The sequence below is a fragment of the Nerophis lumbriciformis genome, linkage group LG05 (genome assembly GCF_033978685.3).
Source record: "Nerophis lumbriciformis linkage group LG05, RoL_Nlum_v2.1, whole genome shotgun sequence".
Taxonomy (NCBI): Eukaryota; Metazoa; Chordata; class Actinopteri; order Syngnathiformes; family Syngnathidae; genus Nerophis; species Nerophis lumbriciformis.
Window position 1 is genome coordinate 21,338,691 of NC_084552.2, and position 13,127 is coordinate 21,351,817.

General features: G+C 40.1%; 1 protein-coding gene across 5 annotated transcripts in view; it reads right to left on the bottom strand.

Moving 5' to 3' along the window:
* The window catches only part of LOC133606786 (phosphatidylinositol-binding clathrin assembly protein), a 92,601-nt gene that overhangs the window by 17,122 nt on the left and 62,352 nt on the right, over window positions 1-13,127 (bottom strand). For 4 of the 5 annotated variants that reach the window (XM_061961118.1, XM_061961116.1, XM_061961114.1 and 1 more), the window contains exons 4-11: window positions 10,628-10,703; window positions 10,454-10,556; window positions 9,988-10,081; window positions 9,812-9,923; window positions 9,511-9,617; window positions 8,394-8,435; window positions 4,500-4,585; window positions 4,314-4,437 (exon numbers count right to left, since the gene is read on the bottom strand). In XM_061961118.1, the coding sequence (XP_061817102.1) occupies window positions 4,314-4,437; window positions 4,500-4,585; window positions 8,394-8,435; window positions 9,511-9,617; window positions 9,812-9,923; window positions 9,988-10,081; window positions 10,454-10,556; window positions 10,628-10,703 (744 nt within the window). The remainder of the gene's footprint in view (window positions 1-4,313; window positions 4,438-4,499; window positions 4,586-8,393; window positions 8,436-9,510; window positions 9,618-9,811; window positions 9,924-9,987; window positions 10,082-10,453; window positions 10,557-10,627; window positions 10,704-13,127) is intronic. The other variant, XM_061961115.1, reaches the window with a different exon arrangement.

Here is a 13,127-nt window from a genome sequence, read left to right on the forward strand (position 1 = left end):
CGCAAGGGACCCCCATAAGAGAAGATTTACAGGTTCTACGGCTCTCGCAGTGATTATCATCACCCATTTTCATTTCAAGAACCCCGAGTTTAACATGCATTAAGCTACAGACCCCCATTTAATGGCATTTCTTTCTATTGGTCCGTATGTACAATATCAATGTTCATGTAACTGAGAGAGTACAAATGGAACCAAATGGACCCAGTAAGGGTCCGTTACTATTAACTATCTGTCATTTAGCTGGGGACACCCTAGAACTCTGCACACCTCACTGTACGTATTTATTTTAGTTTGCCTTTACTTTGGCCCACCCCTATATATATATATATATATATATATATATATATATATATATATATATATATATATATGTTAATGGTATAGGCAGTAAAACCTTCCATGAACTCAACCCACCTCAATGTGTCTTCTTAAATTTGTGTTGGACATGTCAAAAGCAGTTTGGATGTTGGTATATCGAGTAAATGTGTTGCTTGAATGTGTTTTTCCCGCCATAGATTTGCGGTCCATTTTCCTTCTTTGTAGCTTTGATGTAAGTTACCTTGTTACATGGGTCTAAAATACATAAGCTATAAGAATCGCTACTAGTTCAAAAAGTAGCGACGCTACCATCCATCCATTTCCTACCGCTTGTCCCTTTTGGGGTGCTGGAGCCTATCTCAGCTGCATTTGGGCAGAAGGCGGTGTACACCCTGGACAAGTTGCCACCTCATCACAGGGCCAACACATATAGACAACATTCACACTCACATTCAAACACTAGGGCCAATTTAGTGTTACCAATCAACCTATCCCCAGGTGCTACCGCCATGAATAATGAAGTTAAGCTGTGTAGCGTCGCTATTACCCAAAACTGCATGAAATCATAAAGGAATGTCTCTATAAAAGGACACTCTAAAGCAGGGGTGGGCGAGCACATGGTGCATTTCAAGCATCTGTTGAGAGTAGAGTAGACTTCCCAAACATGGGCTACACATCTATTTTCAACAATATCATATCAGGACCTCAAAGAAACACAACAATTGTATTACAGGGTTACACTTACATTTTCTTTCAGTGGGAGCACTGTTTTTGATCACCATTTTTTTGCCATTGCGTCGAAGTATTGTATCAGCAAATCTCAAAACAGATATTTGCTTAATTTTGTTCTATTAGACGGGCCGGATTAAAAAGATCAACGGACCGGATGTGGCCCCCGGGCCGTAGTCTGCCCTTCCCTGCTCTAAGGTCAACTCTGCCACACTTTGAAGATATTACAGTGCAATCAAAAGCTGCACATCGTCCACTCCACACTTTCCATTTCTTGGTTGAATTTGAAATCAACACAGCTCACGTCTGATGCTGGGCTCATGATTGCAGGCTTGCTGGCACCATGCAGCCTCAAGTGTGCTCATGCAGCAACACACTGAAATACCCGCACCCTGCTTTGTCTCATTTTATATGCATATACAGTGTTTTATTAAGGGTTTTCACCATTTGTCAGCTTTTATTGTTCATTCTACAAGAAATGCTTGCAGGACGGTTCTCTTAATATTCCATCTGTCTGCCCTCTGAAACTTATTTTTGCAGCTTCACAGGGATCAATATATTTCATCTGTGGGAACATGTGCTGAAAAATAAATTTTCAGGCTAGTAAATTTTGACTTTTTTTTTTTTTTTTATATGCACATTATCATTCAGCTCCATGCTATAAAAAGAAAGGCATGGAAAATCAGCACTCTACAAAGCCTTCAACCTCCAAAGGAAAAAAAACAAACATTTAAGATTAACACCACTACTGTTGCTGACCACTTTGAAAGTATGACAGAAGCGTCAGTTTTAACGCAGCCTCAGCAATACGGGACACATCTTCATTTGCATTTTGACTGAGTCAAGAAGAGAACAAATGGAAAGTGCTGCTCCTCTTTGGTTAAAGCGGGGGTCAGCAACCCCTGGCTATTTAGCGGCGCCCTGGTGGCTCCATGGAGCTTATTCAAAAATGTATGGAAATGGAAAAAATTGGGGTGAAAAATTAATTTTTTGTTGTAATATGCTTTCTGTAGAAGGACAAACATGACACAAGCCTTCCTAATTGTTAGGAAGCCCACTGTCTAATATGTTTGTGTTTATGCTTCACTGATGAAAATATTTGGCGAACGGCCTTTTGTCCTACTAATTTCAGCGGCCCTTGAACTCACCATTGTGTGGACTGTGACTCAACAGTTTGTTTACATGTATAACTTTCTCCAACGCTGCCACAGAAAGATGGGTTTTATGCCACTCCTTTGTCTCATTTTGTCCACCAAACGTTTTTATGCTGTGTGTGAATGCACAAAATGAGCTTTGTTGATGTTATTAACTTGTTGGAGTGCCAATCAGGCATATTTGGTCAGTGCCTGACTGCAAGCTAAACCATGCCAACATGCTATTTGGGCTAGCTGTATGTACATATTGCATGATTGTGCCTCGTTTGTAGGTATATTTGGTTCATTATATATATCCATGAATTTATTAACGTGGACCCCGACTTAAACAAGTTGAAAAACTTATTTGGGTGTTACCATTTAGTGGTCAATTGTACGGAATATGTACTGTGCTGTGCAATCTACTAATAAAAGTCTCAATCAATCAATTCAATTTCTTTTACTTATGTCCTCTGTGTATTTAGTTTATTTTCATGTTTCATGACACATTATCTGTATGCAATATTGGCTGCATTTCTGATTTGATTGTGATAAATCCATTTGAAGAAGACAGCCTGTCGTTTCCTTTAACTTGGACACACACATCTATACCTTTGGCCATTCTAAGACAGGAACCTCATGGAGTTATCTCACCCTCTGAGAAGTTTTACTAATGTTTACAATGTGTAGAATAAATAATACATGTCAACATTTCTGTCAGCAAAGATTTGCGTCAGCCTGCGACACAGTCATTTTGATAGTAGGCTAACATAGCTAATTAGCCACTTACATCATGTGTTGCCATTAGGGCTGGGCGATATTGCCTTTTTTTAATATTGCGATATTTTAAGGCCATATCGCGATACACGATATATATCTTGATATTTTGCCTTAGCCTTGAATGAACACTTGATGCATATAATCACAGCAGTATGATGATTCTATGTATCTACATTAAAACATTCTTCTTCATACTGCATTAATATATGCTACTTTTAAACTTTCATGCAGAGAAGGAAATCACAACTAAAAAAATCACAATTTTTTTCATACGATGTTGATCTGGAAATGTTTGCCTCGGCATTTTGATGGTGTGGACGTGTGGCACCGAACGATGTTGACGTGCGGAGTAAGCACTCTTCATTGTCTAGCGGGTTACTTTTCAAATGATGCTACACATTAGCAGTGTAGCCGAGTGTCCTGGGTTCGCCTATACAGTGTACTTATCTAATAAAATAATAAACGGGAGACATTAGAGCAGGTTCGGTAGCCACCGCTTCTTTAATGTCAACATCACACACCTCCTTCCACAACCATACACACCCTACGTCACAGACCTACGGCAACAACTCTGGAGGGACAAAACTCCTCCTTACCTAACACACTCCGGTAACTTGGGACACCCTGAACTGTTTGTTACAGCAGTAATGCTACTTTTTATAGCAATGCTTTCGCCCCACACTTGACAACTTACGGTTGTCTGTTCCACATTTTCCCAGTTGAAGCCAAACCACCGACAGACGATGGACTCCCTGCTGTTTTTCTTGGGAATTAATTATTCCTTCATTTGTTACCAGATTCGCACCTTCTTTCACTCATATTACCGCTCGCATCACAGCTAACGTTAGCCATGCTGCTACCTCTCTGCTCGGGGAGGGCGTATACGTATGTGACGTATGACGTGACAGTATGTGACGTGTGTAAGAAGGTGCGCTTGCTGTCTGTGAGAAGGAGAGACAGGAAAGAGCGAGTAGAGCATGTAGTTTAATGCCCGCAGCTAAAAGCAACTGCGTGAGAACGTATACTCTATATCAAGATATAGTCATTTTCTACATCGCTCAGAGACAACCCCGCGATATATCGCGTATATCGATATATCGCCCAGCCCTAGCTGCCATCATTATAAAACTTATATAAGTGTAATTTTTTTGCGGCTCCAGACCGATTACTCTTTGGTATTTGTGGTCCAATATGGCTCTTTCAACATTTTGGGTTGCCGACCCCTGGGTTAAAGCAAGACAGCCATACAAGAACCCCTGACCCCCAGCTCTCTCACTCAGTTTCTCACTCTTAACATTGCAGCAAATCACTTCTGTGTTTGATACGCGTGACTTTGACCTTGCTGACAGTTACCTTGAGAGCTTGTAGTCTGGCCTGCTCCTCTTCCAGGGCCAGCTGCTTCTCCTTCTCATCCATGCGGGTAAAGGACAGGCCGGTGGAGGAGAGAGACGAGACTGCGCTGGACAGAGTGGACGCTCTGCAAGACAAGTGATAGATTAAGCACTGCAGCACTTTTCTTGCCATCTTTGAAATGTTTACCTAGTATCTGCATTAAGTTCCTTGGTCTTCTTGCCTTCCAGGGAGGCCAGGTGCTGCTCCAGAGCCTCCAGCAGGCTGCTGGGGGCCTTGGGACATAAGGACAGGAAGAATGTAGACTATTAGAAATAGTACATCGAATAATCAAGTCAACTTTTCCAAACAATAAGATCCTGCTAAGTGAGTAACACACATCACCCACAGTTAGTTGGTCTCAAAGGAGTGCTCAGGCACCAACAGGTAGCCATGGCAACATGCAGCCAATATTCACACAGCGAGTCAAGAAGCAACAAAAAGCTTTGAAACTAAGAGCAAGAAGAGGAGAGGTCATGCGGTTCCTTTCATTTTCAATTCACTGTTTCTCGTCTTCTTCGGAGAAGTGAAGTAGCATCATCCTTGTATAAGTACCTGTGCAGCTCTAATTTGTGCTTTTGTTCAAGTCAAAAATTTGGCTCTAAAATACTTGCTTGTATTGCCTTTGAGGTGCGTATAGGGAATTGTTGCTAAGCTACCCCTACGCCAACACTGTCTATTCATCTATCCATTTTCTACCGCTTGTTCCTGTCTGGGTCGCAGGGGGGCTGGAGCCTAATTTAGTTAATTTATGTCCATGTTGACATGTATTCACCTTGTGCTTGTTAGAAGCTTTATAAAAGGACATACGCAAAGGAGACAGCAACATTCACCAGACAAATCAATAGTTCAGATCCACTGTATGGCTTATTGTAGCGTGATGAGTAGAGGAAATTCTTCTACAGCCAAAATATGACAATGTCACCGTCCACAAGAATGCAGAGTGTTTTCTTGGCAGGGTTGCGTGCGCGCACACACACATCTGAAAGTATTTTGTCTAGTGAATGCTTTTCACCGGGCTAGACAGTAGTTAGCTTGGAGAAGAAGACCTTTAAGCAGAGTCACTATTTTGTGGACACACACACACACACACACACACACACACACACACACACACACACACACACACACACACACACACACACACACACACACACACACACACACACACACACACACACACACACACACACACACACACACACACACACACACCGAGAGTGAAAGGTGTGCTTCGCTATTAATCATTCATGATACAAGGTTTAGGGACATGAGCCATTGTCTAGTTCCTAGGGCTGTGAATCTTTGGGTGTCCCACAATTCGATTCAATATCGATTCTTGGGGTCACGATTTGATTCAAAATCGATTTTTTTTTCAATTCAACACGATTCTCGATTCAAAAACGATTTTTTCCCGTTTCAAAACGATTCTCTATTCATTCAATACATAGGATTTCAGCAGGATCTACCCCAGTCTGCTGACATGCAAGCAGAGTAGTAGATTTTTGTAAAAAGCTTTTATAATTGTAAAGGACAATGTTTTATCAACTGATTGCAATAATGTAAATTTGTTTTAACTATTAAATGAACCAAAAATATGACTTATTTTATCTTTGTGAAAATATTGGACACTGTGTGTTGTCAAGCTTATGAGATGCGATGCAAGTGTAAGCCACTGTGACACTATTGTTCTTTTTTACATTTTTTTATAAATGTCTAATGATAATGTCAATGAGGGATTTTTAATCACTGCTATGTTGAAATTGTAACTAATATTGATACTGTTGTTGATAATATTCATTTTTGTTTCACTACTTTTGGTTTGTTCTGTGTCGTGTTTGTGTCTCCTCTCAATTGCTCTGTTTATTGCAGTTCTGAGTGTTGCTGGGTCGGGTTTGGTTTTGGAAATGGATTGCATTGTTATGGTATTACTGTGTATTGTTTTGTTGGATTGATTAATTAATAAAAAAAATAAAATTAAAGAAATAAATTAAAATAAAAGAAAACATTTATTTAAAAAAAATGAGAATCAATTCTGAATCGCAAAACGTGAGAATCGTGATTCGAATTCGAATCGATTTTTTCCCACACCCCTACTAGTTTCCCACTCACACATGTCTTTATTCTGCACAGTAAGATTACAATGTAAATGTTGGGTCAGCGGCAATTAAAGCAACTGTGGAAATAGATGATGGCGTTCGTGACAGAAATGAGATCAACAACATGACGGAAGTGGAGAATTCCAATGAGGCAGTGGGACACTGAGTAAGGAGTCATGCATATCAAGACGAGTCTGGCGTGGCGAGTCCTCATTTTCTATTCATAAGGTTTTAAGGCCTTTTGCCTGTCACGCCGGTCTTGCTCGCCAGAGAGCAAAAAGCAATCGGTACCAGCTCGACAGACATAGCGCGCTGGAAACAAGCTGTGCATGCGGTCTGGGTGTGAGATAGATCACACTATTTAAGAAAAGATTGGTCTTCATGCAGTGGTGTCTACACGAGTGGGAAGGAAGGGGGATGCAACACAATACGCAACCCACCACCTACAATGTAAGTTCCTTTTGTTTTCTGCGACACAGGAGGAAGAAGAAAACACAATTTGTGACGGCCATGCTGAGTTTGTCTATCGTGCGCCAATATATATATATATTTTTTTTTTTACCAGGTTTAATTTTTGAGCAAAGGAAGACGTTGTTTTGCATGACAAAGCACTTTCCTTGTGTAGTTAGTACCGCTTTAACCCGTGCAACCTGGAGTTGGTAATGGTGCAGTGTTACACTGTGCCTGCTACCCAATCTAGAATGAGCCTTTAATTGCGGAAAAGAAAATGCAGGATGAATAAAAAAAAGTGGGAGCTTCCCTAATTACTACCAGCAAGTTCATTGAAAATTGTAAAATAACAAAAAACCAAGTGGAGCACAGGGGTGGCCTGCTAGCACTTATGCATGTCCAATATCGATGCCACAAGACTGAAATAGGCAGATACCAATATATGTTATAGTAATAAATTAATTGGTATGCATGTGCTTTGCTTAATATACACAATAAACTCAATGTGTGCAATAAATATCCTGCTCTGCTGAAAAAATAAAATAAAATTGCCACAACTTGACAAGCAACAAAGTTATGTAAGACTACTGCCACTGCTTTTTATTTTAACTTTACCACTTTTAATAGTTTTTTTTATGATTGGTCACCAAACCCAGCAGCACATTCTAAAGATTACAAATAAAAGTGAATAAAGAGGTTTCAAGCCTGAGTCTTAATTAGTAAGGAATAATAGAGATGAGTCACACTCAATGTGGCCTCAATGACACAGCAATCAGGTTGTCCATAACCAAAATGATAACAAAAATAAAAATATTAAATTGACATTTGTTTACGGCATGTCGCCGTATGTTAAACTTAGCTTTTCTGTAATAGTTTGGCTTTTGGATCGGCTCGATGGGGTTATATTTATATATAATACAGTTAATTACAGTGAATCTAAAAAATATAAATATATATATACGTACAAACATATACATGGGTACGAGAGGTATTCAGACCCCTTTAAATTGTTCACTCTTTGTTTCATTGCAGTCATTTGCTAAAATCAAAAACGTTCATTCTATTTCTCATTAGTGTACACTCAACACACTATCTTGACAGAAAAAACAGAAATGTATACATTTTTGCAGGTTTATTAAAAATAAAAAACTCAAAAATCACAAGTGCACAAGTATTTGGACCCTATATTGTCATGATCCGTGGTCGGAACTAAACAAAACATGATCCGACCACGTATCATGACATATATGTACACACATAATCAGATCCAGTAAGTTTGGCCAGTATTACATCAATACCAATCCTGAGTATCAGCTCAGACCATCCCTCGTGGAGAGTGAAACATAGAGCTGCTTGTGATGGAGGAAAATGCAATCAGAATTTAAATAATGTGTGAGTCTAGGATGGAAACATGAGTGTTGGCAGAGAAGAAGAGTTAGAGAAGGAGAGGTGAAGAACGAGAGTAAGAAGAGAAGGTGGTGAGATGCACACTGACCTGTGAAAGATCTGGGATGTCACCCTGATCTATTCCAACTTCCTGTTGTGGAAAACAAAAAAGAAGGGAGGAAGGTGGGTGGGAAAAAAATTGAGAATAAAAAGGGAGGGCAGGTACCACGTGAGAAAGGAAACATGGGATTCGTTAATTCATGCGCTAACGAAAACAAGGGAACGTGTGACACTGAGCGGTGATGACAAATGTGCGTGACCAATGTGATGTGAGGGATGAAGCGACATAAATGAATTGTATGGTGACAACACATTGATTAAGAAAACGCCAAATCCATCGCCAAGAAGACTAACAGCTCGGACACATAACGCTCGTGTGCACACGTCGACTCACTGGACACAGATAAAGAACATTAGGTCAAGGACGATTGAACAATCACCATCGTGGCCTCTAGTTCTGCCTCACACCATCCGGTGCACCTTCCAAAGCGGCTGCTACATCTAGAAAAGTAAAAACTTAAGCTCTGATTTCACGCTGCATGATTTTAAAGCAAAGACAAGGAAGATTAATGTGGTGCTTAATGGAATTCATTTTCTAGTTGACCAAACGCTGCTTTCACAAATTAAAATAATCATCTACTTGTTAATATTCAAAACACTTTTTCAGTGTTTTATTGCTGCACAAATGGATTTTCACATTCCCTGAGGGACAATGTTACGCAGAAAACACAATTCCAGATCTGCCTCCTTGACACATTTGCAATTTGGAACAAATTACTTGTTTACGCTTAAAAGTAGATTAAAATATATATATTTTTAAATCCTCTATTATTAGTAATAATGTGTTAACAGTGAATCATTCAGGGAGCTCCTTGAAAACTAATTAGAAGGAAACAATGGGATTTCATTTGGTTTGTTTGAGCACACACGGATGGAGGGGCTGTTGTTCTGCTGCTGATGTTACGACAGCTGACTCGCACTGTTTCACGTCTGTTTGAAACCAATGAGAGGAAAAAGAGGAATAACATGTGCGCACTGGGTAAAGGAAGGTCGCATTGGGTATCCAGACTTGTTAGGAAGACGAAGCGCAAAAAGCAAGCCATTGATATACTTTGTGAGTGTGTGTGTGTGTGTGTGTGCGTGCGTGCCTGCGTGTGTATGCATACCTCTGCAACTTTGAGAAACTCTGACAGCTTTGTCATCCGGTAAAGAAACTTCTTGTAGATGTCCAGAGCATCTTTGCACTGGTTCTTCTTCATGTCAAAGTATTTCTCTTCAGCAGCCAGAGGAAGATAATGGGAGTGAGGGATGCAGCCAAAAAAAAGACATAATGTCAAGTGAATGCTTTTGGAAACCAACACTGCTGTCATGACAACTGCTGTGTAAGTGCCACTGCAACATGCCCCCCCATCTGCCTCACTGGTATGATAAATCACAAGAGCACTTAAGTGAAGGTGAGTGTGGTACCCAAGAGGTTGATGACCCCTTCGTTGTAAGCAGCAAACAGCCTGATGGAGTCTTTGAAGAGCAGCATGAAGGCGGAGTTGATCACACCGTTTGTGAGTTCGTTAGGGTTAGCCTGCGAAGCGGAGGTGGTCAACATGAATTTCCAATATAAGCTTTCTCGCACACACGCACAGTACCTGGAAATCCAGCAGTGCATCAAGCTGGTTCTGAATTATGGGCAGCGTCTTAATCAGCTTCTCTGTGTTCATAGTCCGCATCACACCATCAGTCCTGCACATTGACAAACCCCACACCCAAGGAATTGTTGTGGAACACTCAGATGCAAAAGAAGAAATACACAGAAAAAAGGAATACATAAGGAAGAGCATTTTCCCATTGATGGTGCTTGCAACTGATTTTCGGATAATGAGATTCTGATAAAAATGATCCCCGCAATGATGACAATTTTTATTTTGTTTAATGAAGGGCATTTAATAGCTCACGTAGTCACATTGGAGTTGCGATTCATTTAAAGAGCTCAGGTAAATCTTTAACTACAGGTTGCAGATGATTAACTGAGCTTGGCAAAACCGCTTGCATAAAAACTGTGAAATGAGGAGAGAAAAAACGCTAGAATGTCAAGTTTGTGCATTGCCTGCCTACCCCCTCTTCATCTTGGTGAAATCCACAGCCACCAGCCTGTAGGACATTGCCTTTTCATTCAGGTAACGGCTGTATCTCCTGATGAAGGTTGACATGTCATAACCTGGGAGAGAAGGATGGAAGAGCAAGGAGTGTGCAGCTTCATCAATTAACTTTTGTTTTTTTTGTTTGTACCTTGCAGGGCTCCTTTATCCAGGAAGTTGGTTAGGTTAAAGAGGGTATTTCTGGAGGCCAAGTACTGGATGAAACGCTGGGGGATGTAAAAAAAAAAAGGTTTTAAAATTGATGATCAAAATACAACATTTAAAGCATGCTTTCTGCAGCCAACAAGCCTAAGTGAGGGGCTGTAAGTTGGAGTAATGGACAAGAAAGACATAAATTGGGCCAAATTTTTTCTTTCAAAAATATCCCCCCAACCCAAAATCTAAATTCATCCAATATAACCTTTCAAACCTGCAGACTTTCTATTGAGTGCTTTTCCTACATGGCATTTGTAGGAGATACAGGCTCAGAAACATAGAAGACCTTGGGCTAGTGTACAGAAGGTGAAAGAGACTATTACACACACCTGAAAAGCAGATACGTCACACCACCTTTGAGCCAAGGGAATATAAGAAAGAAAAAAGATTTTGTCTTAAGCCGCACGTGATTCTGGCACTTAATGGCATGACGTCTTTTGACTGCTGAGGAACAAGTTATGGAACAGGTTGGCTTGCATTATTTGGCATCATGTGCGCGTTTAACTTGATGTTGCATCTCTGCATCCGCCTACACAACTAAGTAAGTAAAGTAAGTAAGCAAGTAAGTAAATGAAGACGATTTGTTATTTTCTACTTTACGAGCTCCATCACAAACAAACTCTGCAACACCTTTTTCTTTATTACCCATCAAGCCTTGCCAACCACAACAAGTTTGCCCTGCTGTTCGGTTCTACGCAATCATTTCACAGCATGGGAGGGGCAATCCAATTAATTGACCAAGTTTTTTTTTGACTTGTCTTATTATGTGCTTATTATATGAGCTAGCATACAAGGTCTTTAACTTGGATTATTCATAATCATTTCTATCTAGAAGTCCCCTGACAAATGTCTTTCCGTACCGCTCATGATGAACAAAACAAAGAACATTAGCATTTATTTTTCCTGATCATGGTATGTATGTACCGACAATCGTTTCAGAGAATCCCCATCTTAATTTTTAGCAAGAACGTTTTGGACTCTTTTCTGGAGTCATGCAGCCCTAACCCATCCATCCATTCACCAATTTTCTACCGTTTGTCCCTCTTGCAGTTGCCTATCCCAGCTACAGCCCTAACCCAAACGAATTAAAAAATGCACCCCCAAAAATCAGACAGTCAAAAATTAACCCACCTAAACTGTTCAACTCCTCCATCCCTGACAGCAGTGTTCACAAAACATCTGTCTTCCCTCAATAAGTGTGCACAATGCAGGAAGTCTTGGCAATCATCAGAGGACCAGGGAGCTCTGCGTTGAGCAGCTCTACTTAGCCCACTTAAAATATTCAAAAAGATTTGCCACTTTCCCAATTCCTGATTTGGCAGCAAACATGCGCTGTCTATGCGAGACTGATTTTGTGAGCACACATTGACATGCAGGAATATGTGTTGGATTCAAGTTGCACTAAAAAGCATTGTAACTGTTTATAGAAGAGCATTCATTTGCGTTTCTTGTCATTTCTTTTGATGACTGCCCACCCAGGCTTTGAAGCCCCTATCTGAGGTTAAACACGTTTTCAAAATGGCTGACCATTAATCCTAATACCGTATTTTTCGAAGTATAAATCGCACCGGAGTATAAATCGCACCTGCCGAAAATGGATAATAAAGAAGGAAAAAAACATATAAGTCGCACTGGAGCCCGGCCAAACTATGAAAAAAACTGCGACTTATAGTCCGAAAAATACGGTACAGTACAGCAGCTATTTGAGCTACAAAAGTCTGTATGATCATGTAATGTGCAAGTTTGATCAACAACCCACTAAATAATTTTTAAAGAGGACCTATTATAAAGGCATTGTAGGATTTTATCAATACCGATACCAATATCGATACTCATCGGTACTAAATATAACCGGTGTAAATACATATGTGAAAATACTACAATAGGTTATACACCACCAACATCATGTAACATCTCACAGCAGGGAAGTCTTTAATCAACACCCGTTTTTTTAAGTCTCAAACAAGTCAACGAGGTATGCAGTTGACTTGAACATAAATGTTAGGTGTGTACTTAGTAACAACAGGAATTGTTATTTGAGTTTATGTTACAGACGGACGTATTTGAGTGACGGACCAACGCCATATTGAGTGTTGACAGCTACCGATGTATGTAACTGTGTAGTGTGTACTATAGAAATAAAATAAAAAACACTGATTACTTCAATGTTTCACATCTTAGAGTGGACTAATATTGGCCTGTGCATTACTGGATCGCTAAGAGGAAGGTTGATGAAGCGTGGTAGCAGCGGTCAAGAGTAAAAATATGTTCACTTCAAACTGACACTAACTAACTGCATGTGTGACTTTGAGGGACTTTTGAGGAGGAATTATTGTTTTGTTACAAACAGTGTGGCGTTACTTCCTTTTTTGTGATTATTACAAGCTGATTATTATCTACTTGTGTCTTTTTTATGTGTAGCAGCGGCACTTGAA